Raw genomic sequence first — 23941 nt, 5'->3', positions numbered from 1 at the left:
TCGCGCTGGTCCCCGCCATTCTCCGAGGCGGGCAGCGGCGTGACTCATGCCAGGCCGATTTTTGGGGGGCCGGAGAATTTGGAGGACGGCAGTGGCGGGATTCACGCCGACCCCCGGCGATTCTCCGACCCGGCGGGAGGGTCGGATAATCCCGCCCAAGATCTTTGTTAATTTGAAGCGTTGGGAGCCCATGATAGAATCGTGGAATCATAAAATCCCGACAGTGCATAAGGAGGCCACTTGGCCCATTGAGTCGACACCGGCCCTCTGAGTGAGTGCCCCACCTCTGCCCACTCTTCCCTATCCCCGTAACACACAGCTTGCACATCTTTGGACACTAAGGGGCAATTTAGCATGGCCAATCCACCTAACGTGCACATCTTCGGACTGTGGGAGGAAACCGGAGCACCCGGAGGAAACCCACGCAGACATGGGGAGAACGTGCAGACAGTGACCCAAGCCGGGAATCAAACCTGGGACCCTGGCACTGTGAGACAGCAGTGCTAACCACTGTGCCACCGTGCTGTCCTGCTAAATGAGGAGATTATCCTCTGGCACTTTATTTGGATCTTTCAGGTCTGCGTGTCTATACCATGGCTGAGATTGCAAGCAGGTAACATCGCACCTAAATTGGCCTTGAAGGAGTGCAAGAGACTGTGATGTTAATTAATACTGAAGCGTGTGCCTTCCTGTCACCGCATCATCACAATTGGCATGACAGCTTATAGGAGATTGCACGCCTAACTGCAAATTACACAGCCCAACAGATCTGGGACTTGCAAGAAAGAGGACATAAGTAAGAGCTTGTATTTCTGTAATGCCTTTAACAACTCGAGGATGTTCAAGGTCTTTTTACAGTTCAAATAATTCTGCACTGGTCTCATGGGGTCGGGGTGATGCACTGCCCTGTAGATCTTGCAGAACATGAGCTTCCCCAATAAGGGGGTGGGGGATGCTTAACACAGTTTGTGCGCCTTTGTATAAATAAAGTCAGCCAATTAGGCACCGACGAGAAAAGACCAAGTAGGGAACTGCTGGAGCTGTATATAATAGTTAACATGTTAAATAAAGTAAGTTCTGTTTTTCTCTACAACTCAGTGCGGACTCCTTTTCTTGCCCCTTACAAAAAGCAGTCAATTTGCAAACAGCAAGCTCGCACTAAACAGCAACAAAAATCAATGACCCAATCATTTGTTCTGTTTTAGGTATTGGCAGGAGGACAGACTTCCTCTGCTCTTCAAATAAGGTCACTCAGGCCCACCAGAGGTTAACATCTCACCCAAAAGGACTGCAGCACAGACGGTGCTGCACTTTGTTACCCGACTCAATCTCTGGAGTGAGGCTCGAATCCAGCCCCTCAGACTCAAGATTGTTACCAATGAGGCATGGCTAACGTACAACCAAGGCCGTTAGACTTTATAGGCCTGGATTTTCATCCGGCTGACAAAAGGTAGTGGAGAAAATCCCCGGCTTCATGCACCTACCTGGGGAGAAAGTGCCCGCAAAGATAGGGGGCGGGTTTCTCCGTTCCCGAGGCTTAGGTGTCGACGGGCAGAATTCGTGGAATTTCACAACAGCAAGACTGGCTCCAAACCTGGATCGATTCAGCAACTGTGGAGGGGCCACGTGGAACACAATCAATTCCAATGAGAAATGGTGCGGGACTCATCGGGTCCGAGATTGACACTCGGGAGGCTGACATGCTGCAGCTGCTTATACACATTACAGTCCCCACACACAGCATCCCAGCCAACAAGATGGCACTGTTGTGCTGGAGTGCGCTCATACAGCTGATGGGTCAGCTGGGGTCAGAGGGTACCCAGGGGGGTGGCCTGGGTGACCACCTATATGACCCGTGGCCCTAGGTTCCCCAGTGGGCTGACAGCATCATGGCTGCCTTGCCGGCTGCAGCAATGGTGTTCCAGATCTGTCCACCCCAACCTTACATCCCACCTCCTGGCCACTCCTCGCTCCGTCCTCCAGTCCTGGCGGAACCTCCCCGGCGAGTAGCACAACTCTCAGCAAACTATGGCCACGTTGGACACTTCCCCCCCCCCCCCCCCCCCCCCTCTCTCTCTCCCTCAGCAGCCACCACACCGGTTTTACGATTTTTAAGAGGATGAGTAAACCGCGCCGTCGGGAGCTCGGTCCAACGGAGGTGGAAAATCGCAGGCGACCCCGGAGAATAGCGGGTGAAGCCCATTAATGATATGCAAACGGTGCTTACTGTACGTGCATTCCGGACCGCGTTGATGCCGCTGTCAAGGTGACGGAGAATTGCGATTTGCCGTCAAATCTGCACCCGCCGCAATTTTAGCGTGGGAACCTATTCTCCGCCCAATCGCATTCTGCGATTTTGGCGTCACGGAGACTCCCGCCCAGGGTCTCCATTGCTGGGGTGGGGAACGGGTGCAGGCTATAATCAGGGAGCGTTCGGAGGCATCCGCAGGGGGCTTCCGTGCGGCGGCGGGGGGGTGGGGGGGAGGGGGGCTGTTAGAAATGCCTGTATCAGAACTCTGGGACTTCATCCCCGCTGTAACCACAAAAGGAAAACCTTCAATCCTCGGCCCCACGGCCCTCACGCACACACACACACACACACTCGCAATGGCCCCTCATGCCTGATATGCCAAGCTATGGCCGTTCAAAAAAAGTGTTTAAAATTAGTCAGAATTTACAGTGCATCAGCTTTTTGTTAATGTCCACATTGTGGGGGAAGAACGCTGTTGGATATTCTCTGATAGATTGTCAGCTAGTGCTGGGAGCAGAGGCAGCATGGTGGGGGGTGGGGGGGGGGGGGGGGGGCGTAGAAATGACACTTGGTGCCAACAGGCCGAAACGTGGGGACAAAATGGAAAGCAGCCAGTTTAGAAAAGCTCGAGCTGAACATGCACTGAGATGTAATGGCATGCTCCAACATCCCTGCTTTCTTTGATTCAGTGCTTCTCGTATCAGGTAGACTGTGCATCCTGTCTTTGTTACCCTTTGCCTATTCTCGATGTTAACTGTGTGCTTTTCACTTCGGAGTGTGTTCTGTCATCTGGATCTGAAAACACTTGTGTGACAAAGAACAGAATAACTTTAGTTCAGCAGTCCCGAGGTCATGGCCCTGGATTAGCAACTCAGAATTCATCAGTTCAAACCCTGCCGTGGCCAGGGAGCTTTGCTAATGAACTGCAGTCAGCACGGTTAACAGTGACGCTATCTGCGACTGTCACTGCCGAAGTGGGAGCTGCTACCCTTCTCGTACGTAAAGGAGTAAATCCTGCCCCGTCATCACTTCAAGTTTATCAATAAATAATCGGCGGTCGATTACAGACGCTGCTTACTTTCAACCAGATCGATTTCATTCTTGCATGGGTGTCTTCTCCCTCGTAAAGTTGGCCAACTCGAGAAAATCGATGCACATCAAGCAACAGGAGCGTAAATGTGAAGAGTCAAACAGCTCTTCACGTTTGGCAATGCTGCCTTTGAATCACTGATTAAATTTGAATCACTGGATGTTCGGCCGGGGGTTGGGAGAAATTCCCGGCTCCCTGAACCTAATTTTTTTTAATGTCTGCCGGTGTGGTGGTGGACCTTCAAGAAGCATTGAATCAAAGAAAGCAGGGATGTTGGAGCATGCCATTACATCTGAGTGCATGTTCAGCTCGAGCTTTTCTAAACTGGCTGCTTTCCATTTTGTCCCCACGTTTCGGCCTGTTGGCACCAAGTGTCATTTCTACCCCCCCCCCCCCCCCCCCCCCCCCCCATGCTGCCTCTGCTCCCAGCACCAGCTGACAATCTATCAGAGAATATCCAACAGCGTTCTTCCCCCACAATGTGGACATTAACAAAAAGCTGATGTACTGTAAATTCTGACTAATTGTAAACACTTTTTTTGAGCGGCCATAGCTTGGCCTATCAGGCAGGAGACTCAGGTAGAGGTAGCGATTGTTTATTCAGCAAGAAGGGTGAGTGCCTTCTTCCAATTCCAATTCTCTTCTCACATCTCATGGTGCACTCAGGCAGACTTTGTTTTACCTGTTTCTGCAGCTAGTTATCCCCAGAACAGGTCGCTAGTCAGTCATCAGGAGCTTATAATTGAGGGAGGCCACTTCACATCAAACATGGCTGACCAGGAGTCTCTCCCACTCTGACCGCCAGCCATTGGCCGTGCTTGGAAGCAATTGCAGGTTGACATACAACCTGTTTGGCCGGGTTGCGAACATACCTTCCTTCGCCAACAAGTCCTGAGGCGGTACTCGAACCCGGACTTCTAGCACAGAGATAGGGGCACTACCCACTGTGCCACACAATCTCTGAGCACTGTCTTAGAACCCCCTAACAGCACTATGCCAAATCACAAATGTTCACATATATATATTGATGGTCACGTACAGAGAAACGTTGTTTAAATTCTAATATTGTCTGCATAAAGGTTTATGTTAAACAGGTGTCTGCAATTCCAGGTACATAATACACCCAAGCAGATCCCGTTATTGTAATGATATGTATATAGTCAGGTTAGAGAAGGGTTAATTATTACATCTCTGTGTAGTTCAAACACTAGAGGGCACCACCACTTCTCTGTATATAAATCAGACCTCAGGGAATTCTGGGTAGTTAGTGAAGGAGGCAGCATGAGAACAGCACGAGAAGATTAGATTAGATAGAGTTAACACGAGGTTAGATCATAGTATAGTTAGTGATTATTTAGATTATTGAGCACTGCTAGACAGATTCAATATTACTTTTTATTATCTGCAGCTCAGTAGAGTGTGCAGACTTCATTTCATTAATAGTCATACAATAAATCAGTTTTGTTTCAATCTAATGATTGGTGGATTATTTGTCAACAACAGATTGGATCGTTCTGGAAGATGCGGGGCTGTTTAGCACACTGGGCTAAATCGCTGGCTTTGAAAGCTGACCAAGGCAGGCCAGCAGCACGGCTCGATTCCCGTAACAACCTTCCCGAACAGGTGCCGGAATGTGGCGACTAGGGGCTTTTCACAGTAACTTCATTGAAGCCTACTCGTGACAATAAGCAATTTTCATTTCATTTCATTTCATAAGACAAAGAACGCAACATTACCAAGGGTAATATAACATGGTACCAGGTGACTGCTGAAGCTAGTTAGATGATTTAGTAAGGATTTAGTCAGAAAAACTAATACGCAACTCAAATTTCGAAGCACAGAACTGTTACTGCGGGACATAGAAGAATCCAGGACTGATGGAGAAAACTCACGCTCCACAACAACTACGGATCACCGGTAAACGTGATGTTAACTGGCGAGTGAAACTGAACCTCATCTGTGAAGAAACCAAGAAGGATTCAATGCTTCAAACAGTCACAGACCATCTCAACAATGGTTGGTCAAAAGGGCATTGTTCCAAGTTCAGGAATATATAAGCAGAACTAACAGCTGTGAATGGATTATTACTTCGACTTGATCGGATTGTAATACCTTTGTCTCTCCGACCCATCATTCTGAACCAGATACATGAAGGTCACCTTGGCATTGAAAAGTGCAAGAGAAGAGCAAGATAAGTTGTGTATTGGCCAGGTATCAACTGAGACATCACTGATATGATTCCTGGACATGAAGCATGTCAAAAATTTCAACCTGCACAATGCAAAGAGAAACTTCAATAGCATACATTGGATGCATCTCCATGGTCAAAAGTAGGAATTGATTTGTATCATTGCAATGGTTGGGATTATGTGTTAATCATAGAATACTTTTCGAATTATCCGGAAGCCATCAAGTGGTCCGATCTCACTTCCAGATCTGTTATAAAAGCTACAAAGGAAATTTTTGCCAGACATGGTATTCCAAACACTGTAATGTTTGACAACGGACCGTGCTTTAATGGTCATGAATGGGTTGAATTCGCCAGAGAATACAACTTTGCTCACATCACTTCAAGTCCGCACTATCCTCAATCAAAAGGTAAAGTTGAGAAAGGAGTTCATATCATGAAACAACTTTTTTACAAAGCTTTTGAATCTTATGCAGACATGAATCTTGCGTTACTCAACTACAGAGCAACTCCGCTTGCCGCGTGTTTATCACCAGCGCAATTGTTGATGAACAGGGCGTTAAGGACCACTCTACCTTCCATTACACTACCTGATCCAGATCACCTACACTTAATAAAAAATATGCAACATCAACGAGATAAACAACAACAGTACTATAATCAACATGCAACCACACTGGAAACACTGCTTCCAGGAGACAAAGTCAGGATCAAAACCTGATGGAGGTTGGTCTGCCCCTGCAAACGTTATTCATCAAGCAGCACCACACTCCTGTGACATTCAAACAGATGAAGGATCAATTGTTTGACGTAATCGATTAGCACTTCTGAAACTCAAACAGCATAACATCTTTCCAGATCTACAACTCCGTGAAAGTATTTTCAACGATATGATTACATCGTCCAAAGTTCATGAAGATTCACAGAGCACATTAAAAACTTCTGAGTCTCCTCCTCGTGGTTTAAGAAGGTCAACCAGGAGAAGAAGGAACCCGGAAAGACTCAATTTGTGAATCCTACGTGTTGAATTTTTTTGTTCTTGATTTTTCACTAAATGTTAAATTCATATACATATCATGTATTGTAATAATATTCTATATGTTTTCCTTTGTAAATAGAAAAGAAATGTTAAAAAAGGGAGATGCAATGATATGTATATAGGTACGCCAGTGAAAAGGTAATTATTACATCTCTCTGTGATTCAAAGACGAGAGGGCACTACCACTTCTCTGTACATAAATCAGACCCTAGAGAATTCTGGGTAGTTCGTGAAGGAGAAAGCATAAGAACAGCACTAGGAGAAGATTAGATTAGATAGAGTTAACACGAGGTTAGATCATAGTATAATTAGTGACTATTTAGATAATTGAGCACTGCTAGACAGATTCAATATTACTTTATTATTAACTGTAGCTCAGTAGAGTGTGCAAACTTAATTTAATTAATAGTTATATAATAAATCAGTTTTTTGTTTTTCGATTTAATGATTGGTGGATTCTTTGTCAACAACACATCGGATCATTCTGGAAGAAATGACAAAGAACACCAAGAGTAATATAACAGTTATCTCCTCCTAGCTGAATACTATTTGTCTTCTCCTTCTCCTACCCAGAGGCTATATTTAACCTGTTTTGTCTGAACTCCTGCCCCTCTAACAGTAAACAGAGTTCATTCCCAAGGTCTTATTGGAGAACTCTGCTGATATAAGTCCTTGAGGGCATACAAGGTTCGCCTGGCAACTATTGCTGCTGGTTTGGACCCTTAGGGCGTGTAATGTTCATCTGAATCCTAACCGTTGGAATGTGCTTGATAATACTGGCTGCATCAGCATTTAACTGGCATGGGTGTTTACTCTGAATCAGAAATGTTCACTCTCATACCCTTTTCATGCATTTATTTTTTCCCCTAAAACTGGACAACAGATTTTCAGTACAGGATGTGCAGGCTATATTTGACGTTGAGATGGGCAAACCTGGCAGTAGGAGGATGTTGGGGGTGGAGGTAGGCTGGGCAGATATCTTGCTTCTGGGTCCCAGCACCGTCCCAAAAACAGAATAAAATACAAAAGCCCCCCCTCAACACATACATGCACACAATCCTCATGGCTATCCGTGCCAACTCATGCTACCTGAGGATCCTGTACCCACCCCCATCTTTCTTGACCTTCTATGCCAATCTATCCTACTCAAGCCACTGCCAAGGCCCTTCATAGCACCTATACCAATCTAGTGCCAACTCATGCTGAACCGTACACCCCCCATCCACCACCCTTTACCCGTACACCTGTTATGCCAACTCACCGTGGGAAGACTTCAGGACCCATGTGATGATGAAATAAATTCAAGTTTGAGTTTATTGCACACTTGTAATTGGGGAAAAAACTCTCATTCATGAAAACTCATTTACTACATTTACATTTCTTCTACTACATAAAGTCTTGTAACAAAAATGTGTTAAGTGCATTATCAGTTACAAAACAAGTATTGGAATTCATAATCTCATTTCAAAGAGCCTCTAACTACTTGTAGCTGTCGATCAAACTAGGCAACGGCAGGTACCCTGCTGTGATAATGGATGGTTATGAAATTAGTCATGTAGCAATGGAAATCCTCAGGGTATTCCAACAGAGTAAAATAGCAAGCAATGTTATTTTTAAACCGCAGGATGCTTTTCAAAGATTTAAAGGGCAGGACTTTTAAAAGTCTTGGCAGTTTCACAACTTCCTTTCACAGGACTATTTGACAGTTGATTGTGACAGATCCAATTAGCTTTATGACTTTAATGCACTTTTTATGCTCATTCATGCCTATGTTTGGCAATTCCAAAGGGCATATTACCTCCCTCCAAGTGTGTCCTGGGACCAGATTTAAATGGGTACCTTATCTCTCCAAAGGATTACCCTGAATATTCAAGAAATGCACAAAGTTCAAACCTGCTCTTAACGGGTCAACTCTGCACACTTTGGCTTTCACAATTCTGAGATACAAAAATCACTGGAGACAGCAAAGGATTTGAATGACCAGCTGCTTTTGTGAACCATGCATATGCGATTGGTCGGACAAAAAATGGGAAGCGCTGTGTTCGGGGGTGGGACTTAATAGTTTTCAGGCACTTCTGCCATTTCCAACACAGCAAAGAGACTCACCATACCTCAGGCAAAGGGCACGGTTGAGAAGGCAGGGCCTCAGCCACCACAGAAATTGAACCCACACTGTTGGCCTTGTTGTGCGTTAAAAACCACCAGCCCAGCCAATTGAGCTAAACCGGTTGTGTAAACATCCCTTTGAGTAAGGAAGGTTGAGATAGAGAGAAGTTATTTCCCCTTGCGGAACAGTCTAGAAGGACACATAAACTTTAAAATTGGAGCTAGATCATCCAGGGGTGATGTCAAGAAGCATTTCTTCATGTAAAGGGTAGCAGAAATGTGGAACCTCAAGAAAAGACAGTTAAGTCTGGACTTCAATTGGAAAATTTCAAAACCGAGATTGATATTTGGTGACAGAGGGTATTCAGGACTCAGGTAAATGGAGTTAAGATACAGATTAACCATGTTAATGTTGAAACATACTTGAGGATCTAAATGGCCTACCAGTATCTCTGTTTATTATCGGTCGTGAATACCTTGACACCCAAGATTGCTGCCAGAGTGCGAAATACTGGGGCTGGTTTAGCTCACTCGGCTAAATTGCTGGCTTTTAAAGCAGACCAAGGCAGGCCAGCAGCACGGTTCGATTCCTGTACCAGCCTCCCCGGACAGGCGCCGGAATGTGGCGACTAGGGGCTTTTCACAGTAACTTCATTGAAGCCTACCCGTGACAATAAGCGATTTTCATTTCATTTCATTTCAAATACAATGCTGATGAGGTGAGATTCGCAGGAGAGAAACATTTTTATTTCATCAGTTTCCTGAGACTTGCGTGCTTTTTTTGTAAAAAAAAGAATGTGAGTTGACATCAAGGAGAGATGTTTGCAAGGTTAATGTGTTTGTAGAAATAGATGTACTTTGGCTAATAATTTCAATTTACCTACAATACATGACAGCAAAAGCCTTCGCATACTGCTACCGTGAGATATACACCTCCGAACCCCCGGAGGGGGCCTTGGAGATTAAGCAGTTCCACAACAGATTGGACATGCCGGTTGTGGGGGAAGATAAGAGACGGAGCCTGGAAGCATCACTAGAACTGGGGGAAGTCATGGAAAATATCAACTCCAGGCGGGGAAGGTGCAGGGACCAGATGGATTCCCGGTGGACTTCTACAAAACATTTGCATCAGCACTGGCCCCGCACCTGCGGGAGATGTTTGTAGACTTGCTCGTAAGGGGGCTCCCTGCCACCAACACTAGTCCAAACCTCAATATGGCTGATGCACAAAAAGGATAAAGACCCAACGGAGTGCGGGTCCTATAGGCCCATCTCACTCCTGAATGCAGATGCAAACATCCTGGTGAGGCGGCTGGAGAGTTGCGTGCCAGAGGTAGTCGCAGAGGACCAGACAGGCTTTGTCAAGGGCAGACAGCTAGCACAGAACATCAGGAGTCTGCTGAATGTGATAATGATCCAATCCGGGGAGAGATCACCAGAAGTGATCATCTCCATGGATGCAGAGAAGGCCTTCGACAGGGACGAATGGAAGTACCTCACAGAAGTACTGGAACGGTTTGGGTTTGGGCCAGGATTCACCTCCTGGGTGGAACTGCTGTACAGCGCTCCCATGGCGAGCGTACGGACAAGCGCCACCAGCTCTGGATACTTCCGGCTGCACAGAGACATGAGGCAGGGATGCCAATTGTCTCCGTTACTGATTACCTGGCAGTTGAGGCGCTGCCGATTTCCCTCAGAGCGGTGAAGGGGTGGACAGGTATCCAAAGGGGAGACAGAAAGCGTAGAGTCTCACTCTATGTGGATGACCTACCTGCTCCTCCACACCTTGAACCCCGGTCCAGCATGAAAGTGAGTTCAGAGCCTTCTCAGGCTACAAGCTTAACTTGAGTAAGGGTAAAGTCTTCCCTGCGAACCCGCAAGGGGGGGGGGGTGAAGAGCTGGAGGGACTGCCGTTTAAACTGACCCAGACAAAATTCCGCTATCTGGGGAGGGATCCAAATAGCCCGCGACTGAACAAGGATCCATAAAAGGAACCTGACAAAGCTGGTGGAGGAAGTTAAAAAGGGCCTGCAGAAGTGGGACACACTCCCTCTCAGGGAGGATACAGATGATCAAAATGAACATGCTACCCAGGGTCCTCTGCATGTTCAGATAATAATAATAATCTTTTATTGTCACAAGTATGAAGTTACTGTGAAAAGCCCCTTGTCGCCACATTCTGGCGCCTGTTCGGGTAAGCTGGTACGGGAATTGAACCTGTGCTGCTGGCCTTGTTCTACATCACAACCCAGCTGTTTAGCCCACTGAGCTAAATCCCTCCCGAGCTCCATCCCCAAGGCCTTTTTCAACACAGTCGACAAGCTAATGATGGCAGTTTTGTGTGTGTGTGTGGAAGGGTGGGGGTGGGAGGGTCGGGGGCCGCATGGGAGGGGTGAGGGAGTGCCCAGGATTAAAAGCATGTCCTGCAAAGGAGGATAGATGCGGGAGGCCACGGCAGAAGGAGTACCGGGATGGGTCAAGGAACCGGGAGCAGAGTGGGTGAGGATGGAGAGTTCCTGCACAGGGACACCCTACCGAGCTCTAGCCACAACTGTGCTCCCATCACCTCCCACCCCAACCCCCCCCCCCCCGCGCCCGCCCAAATACTCAAGGAACCAAGTGGTAGTGACCACGCTCCAACTGTGGTACCAAATGAGGCAACACTTTGGCGGAACCGAAGTATCCACCATGGCCCCCATCTGCAACAAATACTGGTTCACTCCCACAATAATGGACGCCACCATCAAAAGGTGAAGACAGGACGAGGGGACTGACAGTTCGGGACATGTACACAAACAATAGAATAGCCACCCTGGGGGACTCATGAAGAGGTTCGAGCTACCAAGAAGGAACGACCTGAGGTACATTCAAGTCAAAAACTTCCTCCGCAAAGAAACAACGACGTGCCCCCAGATACCGGGACACTCAGTTCGAAAGATTGTTGAATACGAGTGACCCAGGGGAGGTGAACTGTGTGGAGATGGATGGGCGACTGCTGGAGGAGGGACGCTCCCCCTGGATGAGACAAGGAAAAAATGGAAGGAGGAACTAGACAGGGGGAGGACTCTGGATCGAAGCACTGCACAGGGCGAACTTCACCTCCACGTGCACGGGGCTGAGCCTAACGCAGCTAAAGGTGGTGCACAAGAGTGTACCTAACCAGAACTCGAATAGCAGGTTCTTCCCAGAGGACAAATGTGAACGGTGCCAGGGAGGCTCAGCCAACCACACCCACATATTCTGGGCTTGCCCAGACTTGTCCGGGTACTGGACATCCTTCTTCGAGGCCATGTCCAGGGTTATGGGAGTGAGAACATGGAACATTACAGCGCAGTACAGGCCCTTCGGCCCTCGATGTTGCGCCATCCTGTGAAACCCTTCTAAAGTCCCTCTACACTATTCCCTTATCGTCCATATGCCTATCCAATGACCATTTGAATGCGTTTAGTGTTGGCGAGTCCACTACTGTTGCAGGCAGGGCATTCCACCCCCTTACTACTCTCTGAGTAAAGAACCTACCTCTGACATCTGTCCTATATCTATATCCCCTCAATTTAAAGCTATGTCCCCTCGTGCTGGACATCACCATCCGAGGAAAAAGGCTCTCAATGTCCACCCTATCTAATCCTCTGATCATCTTGTATGCCTCAATTAAATCACCTCTTAACCTTCTTCTCTCTAACGAAAACAGCCTCAAGTCCTTCAGCCTTTCCTCATATGATCTTCCCTCCATACCAGGCAACATTCTTGTAAATCTCCTCTGTACCCTTTCGAATGCTTCCACATCCTTCCTATAATGTGGCGACCAGAACTGCACGCAATACTCCAAATGCGGCTGCACCAGAGTTTTGTACAACTGCAACATGACCTCATGGCTCCGAAACTTAATTCCTCTACCAATAAAAGCTAACACACGGTACGCCTTCTTAACAACCCTCTCAATCTGGGTGGCAACTTTCAGGGATCTATGGACATGGACACCGAGATCTCTCTGCTCATCCACACTACCAGGAATCTTACCATTAGCCCAGTACTCTGTCTTCCTGTTATTCCTTCCAAAATGAATCACCTCACACTTTTCTGCATTAAACTCCATTTTAAACCTGTCAGCCCAGCTCTGCAGCTTATCTATGTCCTTCTGTAACTTGTAACATCCTTCTGTACTGTCCACAACTCCACCGACTTTAGTGTCATCTGCAAATTTACTCACCCATCCTTCTACGCCCTCCTCCAGGTCATTTATAAAAATGACAAACAGCAGCGGCCCCAAAACAGATCCTTGTGGTACACCACTAGTAACTGGACACCAGTCAGAACATTTCCCATCAACCATCACCCTTTGTCTTATATCAACTAGCCAATTTCTGATCCAAACTGCTAATCCCATGCAATTTTCTGCAATAGCCTACCGTGGGGAACCTTATGAAACGCTTTACTGAAATCCATATACACCACATCAACTGCTTTACCCTCATCCACCTGTTTGGTCACCTTCTCGAAGAACTCAATGAGGTTTGTGAGGCACGACCTACCCTTCACAAAACCATGTTGACTATCTCTAATCAAATTATTCCTTTCCAGATGATTATACATCCTATCTCTTATAAACCTTTCCAAGACTTTTCCCACAACAGAAGTAAGGCTCACTGGTCTATAGTTACCGGGGTTATCTCTACTCCCCTTCTTGAACAAGGGGACAACATTTGCTATCCTCCGGTCTTCTGGCACTATTCCTGTAGACAAAGATGACTTAAAAATCAAAGCCAAAGGCTCAGCAATCTCCTCCCTAGCTTCCAGAGAATCCTAGGATAAATCCCATCTGGCCCAGGGGACTTATCTATTTTCACACTTTCCAGAATCGCTAACACCTCGTCCTTATGAACCTCAAGCCCTTCTAGTCTAGTAGCCTGTATCTCAGTATACTCGTCGACAACTTTGTCTTTTTCCTGTGTGAATACAGACGAAAAATACTCATTTAGCACCTCTCCTATCTCTTCGGACTCCACCCACAACTTCCCACTACTGTCCTTGACTGGCCCTACTCTTACCTTAGTCATTCTTTTATTCCTGACATATCTATTGAAAGCTTTAGGGTTATCCTTGATCCTACCTGCCAAAGACTTCTCATGTCCTCGCCTATCTCTTCTTAGCTCTCTCTTTAGAGCCTTCCTAGCTAACTTGTAACTCTCAAGCGCCCTAACTGAACCATCACTTCTCATCTTTACATAAGCCTCCTCTTCCTCTTGACAAGTGTTTCAACTGCTTTAGTAACCCATGGTCCTCGCTCGACCACTTCCTCCCTGCCTAACAGGTACATACTTATCAAGGACACGCAGTAGCTGTTCCTTGAACAAGCTCCACATTTCCATTGTGCCCATCCCCTGCAGTTTTCTTCTCCAGCCGATGCATCCTAAGTCTTGCCTCATCGCATCATAATTGCCTTTCCCCCAGCAATAACTCTTGCCCTGCGGTTTATACCTATCCCTTTCCATCGCTAAAGTAAACGTAATTGAATTGTGGTCACTATCACCAAAGTTCTGACCTATCTCCAAATCTAACACCTGTCCTGGTTCATTACCCAGTACCAAATCCAATACGGCCTCGCCTCTCGTTGGCCTATCTACATACTGCATCAGGAAACCGTCCTGCACACATTGGACAAAAACGGACCCATCTAAAGTACTCGAACTATAGTGTTTCCAGTCAATATTTGGAAAGTTAAAGTCCCCCATAACAACTACCCTGTTACTTTCGCTCCTATCCAGAATCATCTTTGCAATCCTTTCCTCTACATCTCTGGAACTTTTCGGAGGCCTATAGAAAAGCCCTAACAGGGTGACCTCTCCTTTCCTGTTTCTTAACTCAGCCCATACTACCTCAGTATTCAGGTCCTCATCAAATGTCCTCTCAGCCACCGTAATACTGTCCTTGACTAACAATGCCACCCCTGCCCCTCCCCCTCTCTTACCACCTTCCCTGAGCTTACTGAAATATCTAAACCCTGGCACCTGCAACAACCATTCTTCGCCCTGCTCTATCCATGTCTCCGAAATGGCCACAACATCGAAGTCCCAGGTTCTAAGGTCTGAGGGTGGAGCCATGCCCAAGCGTGGAGGTCTTTGGGTTATTAGATCAGCCAAAGCTCTTCGGGGGGGGGGGGGGGGGGGGGGGGTGGCGATGCCCTCGCCTTTGCCTCCTTGGCTGGCGTCCGGCAGCACCACCCAAGGCTGTAGATTGGCTGCCTCACATAGTGGAATTTCCCAGGCCGGAGAAAATATAGTTCGCCATCCATGGATTAGAAGAAGCCTTTCACTAACTTACTTCAAGACCTGTTTGTAGCCAGCAACCAGTAGAGCAAAGGGGGGGGGGGGGGGGGGGGGGGAGGCAAACAAAAAGGAACACGAGTACGAGCACGAGTGACAAAGCTGCAAGGGACCCGTCTGCTGGCAAGCTACAGCACAAACCAAATTGTGTACGAATGCCTGTTATTATGTCCCCTGGCCGTATTGGGGAATATAAATTATGTATGCTGGTTAAAGGGGGGGGGAGGGCAACAGCTGTTGTTATGAAGATGCTCGCTTGTAAATATACGTGTTCGTTTTGCGTGGTTTTTTTTGTGGTAATGTATAATTTATGTTGGCCATGTCATCCATGATGCTCCATAAACCAAGAAAAGACCATTTAAGCCCATCCTCCTAAAGAAGACCCTTGGTTGAACAGGTTACATTGGAGTGGCGGAGTCTCAGGTAACCGTGGAGGAGGGTGTCTCCTGTCACTCTCTTTGGATCCCACTGGTCTGCCTGACGACACCCCAGCTGAGAACCCGAGCAGGCAATTCATTTTCGCGGGCCTTCACCCACGTTGCACGAAGATTGGCCGTCAAGGAGTGCAAGAGACTCTGATTTTACTTCCCCTGGCTTGAGATGAAATGTGTGACCCCCCTCGCTATCTCCCTATTGGAAAAAGCTGAAGCTTAAACACAAATCATAGTATTTTATTACCCAACACTGGGGACTTCATTGGCTTCTTTCTGATATCATCATTGGTCAATAGGTCATCTTGTTCAATGAAGCTCAGCAGCTTAAAAGTCAATGTAGTGGCAGGTGATGGAGATTGCAAAGGCAAAGCGTCATTGCTGCCTCCAACTGACAGTCTGGGCTGGAAATGAAAGGCAGTTGTTTGTTGAATTTTAAGTTGTTGGCACAAAGATAAGCAAATGTAATTTTCTTCTCTCTCTTCTCCGCAGGCCTTGGGCCAGTGATCACCTTCGCGGTCTAACAGCGCTTCAGGTCAATTCATCACCAATTGCCACTCCTCCAATCCCCTCCCCCTCCCCCACCCTCCGTCGGCCGAAATGATGGAAAACCTGACAGAACTTCAGAATCCCCTGCTGGACCAGAACAACCAGCACGTCCGAAACGATTACGGCTTCCAGGGCGATTACAGCGAGCAGCAACACTACAAGGAGAAGATTTTGAGCTACTTTGTGAACAACAATTCTGCCAAGAGTCAGCCGAGTAAAGGCAACTTCACTCACCAGCTCCTGGACGCCAGCTCATTGCATCTGGCCGTCGAGGCCTTTTACCGCCCAAACTTCATTTTGTATAAGGACGAGGCGAAAGAGAGCGTAAAGGATTTCAGGAGCGACAGCTGTGAGACCACATTCACAGAGAGGAAGAACTTGACTATTGACTCCCCCGACCGTTCAGAATGTAAACTTGTGGACTACACGGAGAACGATGTTAAAATTCAGACTGTCTCGTATGAGGTGGAGGAAGAGGAATTTCACGACTGTGAGGTAGGGAAGCTCTTGCTTTCAAAAGTGTTTTTTTTTAAATGTCTTACGAATGGAGCCCTCAGCCTTATCATTTTTTTTAAAGATATAGATAGATATTTTTTTGAAGAATAAAGGGATTAAGGGTTATGGTGTTCGGTCAGGAAAGTGGAGCTGAGTCCACAAAAGATCAGCCATGATCTCGTTGAATGGTGGAGCAGACTCGAAGGGCCAGATGGCCTACTCCTGCTCCTAGTTCTTATGTTCTTAGATATTTATGAATATTCAGCTGATTTTTTTTCGGGGCTTGCGCAATGATTTTTTTTGCTGGGGAGGGTGTTGGAAGAGGGATAATTACATTGGGCATCTTTCTGATTCAGCAACTTTTGTCATAGATATTTGGCGACAAGGTTTGGAGGAAAAGGGAATTTTTGGGTGGCGGGTTAGGTGGCAGAGGATATTGACCGGGCGGGTGAGTGTGAGGTGGGAACTTTGCCACTTTCCTACTGGTGCCCCGATCAGCTCTGTGGTGGGAAAGCCCACAGATGACCTTCCTGCCTCACTGACAATACAGGCCCTTAAGTAGTCAATTAATGCCCACCTAAAGGGTTCATCCCACATTCCTTGGTATCATCCATTGGTATTCATCGAGCGGTGGGCACGGCTGCTTACCAGCTTCCAGGATGGTCACTCATTCTAAGGCACTCTACTGATCGAGAGACCTGGCATTGGGAAAAGGTGGCCACAAACAGCCCACCCCTCCGCACCCCCCCTCCCCACGAGCCTACCGCCCCCCCCCCCCCAACCGCAACCCCTCCATCACTCACCTGTTCCTGGGATCCAGCGACAATCCTGGGCTTTGGTGTAGCGCTGGCAATAGCCACTGCTTCCCCAGTGGGCACTGCCAATCAATTAAGAACTGCCAGCCTCTGACTTCTCCCCCCCCCCCCCCCCCCCCCCCCCCCCCCCCCCCACCCCGGCCAAGAGTCCTTGATCCCAGAGGAATGACTGCCACTGCCCAGGTTCGACAGGCGTTCCGGAAGATGCAGGGAAATCCTATCAGCGGTTCCCCTGCCAGAGGGCCAGACAAGTCTCCCCCAGTGAATGTCACTCCCCCGTCTCTTGAGTTCATTTAAAGGTATTGAAATCTCAGGATGATGGCTCAATTTTACTCATTTGATACATTTGTCTCAAAGAGCCCCCAGTAACATAAATGATCGTTTCTCATCTCAATCCTAAAGCTAATTATCCCCCTTTATTAAGTTGCCATTGTGTTGCCTCTAGTTAGTAAAGCTACTACCATGCCCACCCTATCATTCTTCTATTCAAACAATGTGTGGTTGAGCACATTTTAGCAAATTATTAGTAATAATTAATAATAATAAGAGGTACTGCAGGAGGCCAGTGCAATAAACTGACCTTTCAGCTCTGGATATATTGGGTGGGATTCTCCGATCGCGCGGCTATGTGTTGTTGACGTTGGTGTAAGAACGGGGGTGTTTTACTCTGGTGCCAACAGGCCTTTTGGTGCCCGATTCTCTGGGCCACAGGGGCCAGAACAGCCCTGGAGCGGCCCACACCGCTCCAGCTGCTGACCCAAGCGTCAACTGGGCGCACGGGGTCCGCACATGCGCAGTGGCACCGGCGCGAAATGGTGTTGGGCGACAGAGGCCGGCGTGGAAGAAAGGAGGCCCCAGCCCGAGAGGCTAGCCCGCCAATTGGTGGGTCCTGATCATCGGCAGGCCACAACGGAGCCCCCTCCCCCCCCCCCCCCCCCGCGCCGGGGTCGGACCCCCCTCAACCCTCCCACAAGCCACCGCCGGAACCTTCAATGGCAAGGTCCCACCCGCACAGAGCATGTTAGAACGCCGCCGGCGGGACTCGGGCTTTTTGTCATGGGAGCGGACTCTGATCCGTGCCGCGCCCACCACGCTGGCCCCAATGGCGGCGATTCTCCGCTCTGCAGAGAATCGTGGACCGGCATCGGGGCAGCGTAGCGCGGTTCGCACAGCCCCCCGGTGATTCTTTGACCTTGCGCGGGGTCGGAGAATCCCTCCCGTTAGTTCCATTCCAGCCCAGACGGATGAATGGAGGTCTACCTGGTGGTTGGTGAAATCGAATTTTGACTTAGAATGTGCTAAACAAGGAAGAGCTCTCGGTGTTTCAGAATATTTACTTATAACCTACTTTATTTACACTATTTACAGTGGGTTACAGCAAAGTCACATCTCCCTCAAGGCTAACTATCGGCTGCCTGAAGTACCCAGCACGTGACTGCTTGATTTCCGTGCCACATCTCCGAGATTGGCATACCCATTCTGTTAACCCTCTAAACCACAGCTTTCTGGCTGCCCGTCTTGCACTCAGGGACAGCCTATAATGATCAGTCTTAGTCCAAAGAAATAGAGATAAGGACAGAAAATACCGGAAATTCCCAGAGAGAGAGAGAGAAATAGGGTTAATTTTTCAGGTTGATGACCTTTCATCCGAACTGGGGAAAGTTGGTTTGAGCAAGGGGGTGGGCGGGGCAAGGTCACAATGGAGGCCGGTGATAGGGTGAAAGATGGGGGAGATTGAATGACAGAAGAATTGGGACCTGATCAAACGTGAGAAGAGAAATGGGAAATACTGAAGGTGGACAACCACCACGGAGGGAACAGAATTTCTTCAACCTGTTTTCAGAGTGTTAAGCTGCCTCTATCTGGCCAATCCAACTATCTGACCTGCTGGCACAGTAAATAATTTCTCATTTATGTTCTTAAATGACTCCTTGTACTAATTCCTTGCTGGTGGAGGGGGCGGGTATGCTTGACAACCCCTCCAGGATTGGTATGGAGTCTCCAGGTTGCTCTGTGCAACCCTGGAGAAAAATCATCAGGTCATTGAAAAACATACGGGGGGATTGACCATCGGAGGGTCCACCGCTTCATCGGCAGGGCAGTCACATCCACGGATTTCACGAAGGCATGGGGATGGCCACTGTGTCATGTGAGAGTACCTTTAAGAAACGGTTGTTTAAGAAATATACCTTTAAGAAATGGGTTGTCAGTTATCAGTGATGTCAGAGTGTGGGTGGAGCTGGGCTGTCTGTCCGCTTTTTACTTTCGTTTTAGGCTGCTTGCTGCAGGGTGTGATTTAGTTTTGTTTTCAGCATTGGAGCTGAAGCCAGACAGAGCAGGTGTACTGCTGTTCTCTCTGCCATCAAAAGACTATCTCTTGATCATTTGGTGAATTCAGAATTATAAATGTTCTCAGTAGTGAATGTAAACCTAATGTGCTTCTGTTAAAAGGTGTTTCTTTTGTCTTCTGGATGTTGTTTGGGAAGTTATTAAGGATTACTTAGTGTTGTATTCTTTGGGGGTTGTATTTGAATTAATGGTTGCTAAGATGTTCACTGTTTGTTTTAAAAAGGTTAACTTGAGTTCATAGAATAAACATTGTTTTGCTTTAAAAAATACTTTTCCATTTCTGCTGTAGCACACCTGTAGAGTGGGCCGTGTGCTCCCCATAACCACAATCTATTAAAAGTTGTGGGTCAGGTGAACTCTATGATACACTCTGGGGTTCTCTAAACCCTGGCCCATAACAACAGTGAGGAAATTCCATTGGACGGCTGCCGGGAAGGAGGATCCCACGGGCGGCAGGGGCACGGCACGCCAGAAAACGAGTCTGTCGGGGTGGAGAATCCCACCCACTATTTCTTCGTTGTCATTTCCTTTGAATATTTCTCTTTACCAGATGTATAAATATTGAAAATTAGCAGTGGTGAGGTGATGGCTATTTGGCCGACAATCAGCCATCGTCCAATTGGGTAAGGAGCCTTTTTGCTTTCCAATTGGTTTAGGAAGGCCGTGCGTCACAGGGATGTTGGCCGACTAATGGCTGGGGTGCGGGGGGGAAGTCATGTGATGAAGCCTCCAGGGATACATTTAACCGCAGTTGCCAACCCTATGGAAGGGGTAAACTGGGATGTTATCGGTAATGGGTCCACCACATTCCAATCTCTGACCATGTGATCCCCGGCTGCAATGTGTGCAGTTGTTATTGTGTTGGCCCTTGTAAAAAGTTGAATCCCTGCGGTTGAGTACCTTTGATCACGGTTTTGCACCAGCAGTTGTGGGGCGAGACTTCGGAGAAGCAGAAGGCCCGTCCGTGAGCAGGCGATCTCGGGCGGAGATCGCAACAGCGGGAAAGTGCCGGAAACTCGTTTTTGCCGGCTCATGAGCAGCAGCGCTCAAAACGTACGTCCTCCATTCTGAGAGACACTTGGACGATCCGAGAGAGCTAAAAAAAAACTAAATCCCGTTTCCGAGAATCTGCCCAGACAAACCCCTCTTGTATGATGTTAATATGTTGGGTCGCCAACTACGATTAAATGTATTCCTGCATGGTTGATCACATGAGTTGATCCCGTCCTGCAGCCATCAGTTGGCCAACACATCCGTCCTTGTGACACACCGCCCGGCAGCTGGGAAGTAACAAGGCCTCATTACCCAATTGGATGATGTTTGACTGCCAGCCTTTTTATTCCCCATTTTTAGAAATTGTTATATGTGGTAAGGAGAGGTGTTCAAAGAAAATGACAGAAGGAGCAATCTATTTAATGTCCCTATGATTTTTCTCCAGGGCTGCGCACAGCAGTGTCCTGGAGATTGATCTTCAGTTAGTGGAGACTGCAGGCCAAACCTGAGGGGTTGGCGACCCTACTTAAATCAAAGTTGCACTTTTTAGAATGGAGAGCAGAACGAAGAGCGTAACCAAAGTTGAGGAGGAAAGTGTTTTGAACTGCAGACTGCTCCTTCAAAAAGAGAAATGAGTAGTTTACAGTTAGGAACAGGAGACCTTGTATATTGCAGAGGATAACAAACCCATGTTGCCCTGGCTGATATTTATCCCTCTGCTGTCTGGCTGATATCCCTCAGACAACATCATGCAAAATCCTACCCACTGTCCTGGCTTGAGACAATTCACATCTCTTTAACCTGTGATTATCCCTCTCTCCAGTCGCACCGTCTGGACCTGTAAAGACTTAATTACCTGCAAAGACTCGCATTCGAAGTATCATCTTGCATCATTGACTTTGTCTGTACATGTGTTTGTGGAGCCCACCTCTTCACTCGCCTGGTGAAGGAGCTGCGCTCCGAAAGCTAGTGATTTAACCTGGTGATGTAAGACTTCTTACTGTGCCCACCCCAGTCCAACTCCAGCATTTCCACATCATCATTAAAAGAGTTGGTGATCCGGTCGTATCTCTTGTACTGTGCACAAATTGGCTGTTGCATATCCAACAGTGTAACAGTAACTCTACATAGGACTAATTAGCTGTAAAGTTCCTTGACAGCCAGAGTTTCTAAAAGCTACTATAGAAATGCAATTTATTTCTCCCATAGATTTTATTAGTCATTTTGGGAATCAGATGCGGTACTTACTGGCTGCAATTGTGACTGGTTGAAATGAAGGTTCCTCGTGGCTAGCTGGCTCCTCTCCTTGCTGAGGATGTGACTGGATCGCACTTCCGAGCAAATTACTGAGACAGACACGGACAGACACCCTGTGAGAATATTACAGACTGTTCCTCAACACGGCAGGCATGAGGAGGCTGAGAATCTGAGGTGGAGATGCACACAGAGCCCCATTCGAACGCTCAGGAAGGAATCCAGGGTGACACTAAGCAGGACCTGTGTTGATTAATATGCCACCTCGAAGAGTTGATGAACTGAGGCCCCGTGGAAATGACATGAAAAATGGCAAGGAGCTTTCCTGGCTATTATGAAGGTTAGGTGGTGGCAGAATGGTGATGTCACTGAATTAGTAATGCAGAGGCCCAGGCTAATGCTCTGAAGACATGGGTTCAAACCCCACCTTGGCAATTAATAAAATCTGAAATTGGAAAACTAGTCTCAGTCATGGTGACCACAAAACCGTTGTCGATTGTAGCAGAAACCCATCTGATTCACTAATGTCCTTGAGGAAAGGAAATCTGCTGTCCTACCTTACCTCATCTGGTCTATGTTAATTTTACAGGGTGTGAGCGTCGCTGGTTAGGCCAGAATTTATTCCCCATTCCTAGTTGCCCATGAGAAGGTGGTGCTGAGCTGCCTTCTTGAACCGCTGAAGTCCTTGAGGGTTAGGCACACGCACTGTGCTGTTAGGGACGGAGTTCCAGGATTTTAACCCAGCGATAGTGAATGAACGGCCGATATATTTCCAAGTCAGGGTGGTGAGTGACTTGGAGGGGAACCTCCAGGTGGTGGAGTTCTCAGGGGTCTGCTGCCCTTAACCTTCTAGATGGTAGCGATCGTGGGTTTGGAAGATGCTGCCGAAAGAGCCTTGGTGAGTTTGTGCAGTGCATCTTGTAGAAGGCACACACAGCTGTTCCTGGGTGGTGGGGGGCAGTGAATGTTTGTGGAAGGGTTCCATTCAAGTCGGCTGCTTTGCTTTGCCCTGGATAGTGTTGAGCTTCTTGAGTGTTGTTGGAGCTGCACTCATCCAGGCAGGTGGAGAGTATTCCATTACACTCCTGACTTGTGCCTTGTAGACACTGTTCTATTTAGTGAATGCAAAGTCCTGGTGGCAAGCAGTTTTTCCCAGACCTGCTGTGTTGAGTGTGGATAGGCCTCCATTGCGCCTGTGGATTGGGCATTCTTCTATGATATGGTGCATAGTTTGTTCTCTCCCACAGGCACATAGGGTCTGATACTAATTCCCCATCTGTGGAGGTCTGCCAGGCAGGGACTGTGGTCGGTCCTGAACCTGTTTATGGTTGACCACATTTGCCTTGGAAGATTGAAAGCAGGTGTTGGGTTGGGTTTGGGACCAGGTACTTGTTTATCATGTCCAATGATTCCCATTAATTTGTCCAGGTGGAATTTGTGTTGCGGTCCTGTGTTTTCCAGATCAGCCTCTTGATGGGAGTCGTACCCATTGGGTGGACTGAATAAATCAGCATGAAGTGGCATGTCGGGGGCATTGCGAACTGTTTCGGTCATTTTGTGGGTTATTTCATGTTAGCGGATTTGGAGAAGTGATATACGCCAGGACAGGTGTGTGTGTGTGTAAGTGTGTGTGTGTAAGTGTGTGTGTGTGTGTGTGTGTGTGTGTGTGTGTGTGTGCAATGATCTTGACCAAACAGGGGTGCAGTATCCTGCTACTGAGTATGAGAGTTGAGTGCTGAGGTTCGGAACAGCACCCCACGTTGAGCCAACTTGTTTGGCAATAAAGTTTGTGGTATTATCGTAAATGTAAGAACTGCAAGGGTTAATGAAATGTCTAGATCAGCCACTAGATGGAGCTACAGATACAAGTATGTAAGACATTGATGCTGAGCCTCGTGGGATAGTCATCACTAGCAGTATTATATGTATTACGGTAAGACACGTATAATAGAGGTACATGGGTAAATCTCTGCCTGCTGGCTCCGCCCAGTAGGTGGCGTATAAATGTGTGTGCTCGCGGTGCTGTAGCCATTCTGGCAGCAGCTACAGGAGGCACAA

General features: G+C 47.6%; 1 protein-coding gene and 1 long non-coding RNA gene across 2 annotated transcripts in view; both read left to right on the top strand.

The window, feature by feature from the left end:
* The first annotated feature begins 2096 nt into the window (after positions 1 to 2096).
* LOC119951144 lies at positions 2097 to 7002 on the top strand. The gene is made up of 2 exons (XR_005457513.1): positions 2097 to 2192; positions 4845 to 7002. It is a non-coding gene; the product is annotated as an uncharacterized LOC119951144 (long non-coding RNA).
* Positions 7003 to 15105: 8103 nt separating this feature from the next.
* Positions 15106 to 23941, top strand: part of syndig1l (synapse differentiation inducing 1-like) — a 107275-nt gene continuing 98439 nt past the window's right edge. The window contains exon 1 of the mRNA XM_038774145.1: positions 15106 to 16472. Within this exon, the coding sequence (XP_038630073.1) occupies positions 16029 to 16472 (444 nt within the window). The 5' untranslated portion in view covers positions 15106 to 16028. The remainder of the gene's footprint in view (positions 16473 to 23941) is intronic.

The sequence above is a fragment of the Scyliorhinus canicula genome, chromosome 2 (assembly GCF_902713615.1).
Source record: "Scyliorhinus canicula chromosome 2, sScyCan1.1, whole genome shotgun sequence".
In the NCBI taxonomy this organism is placed as follows: domain Eukaryota; kingdom Metazoa; phylum Chordata; class Chondrichthyes; order Carcharhiniformes; family Scyliorhinidae; genus Scyliorhinus; species Scyliorhinus canicula.
This window is presented reverse-complemented; position numbering and strand designations above follow the sequence as displayed.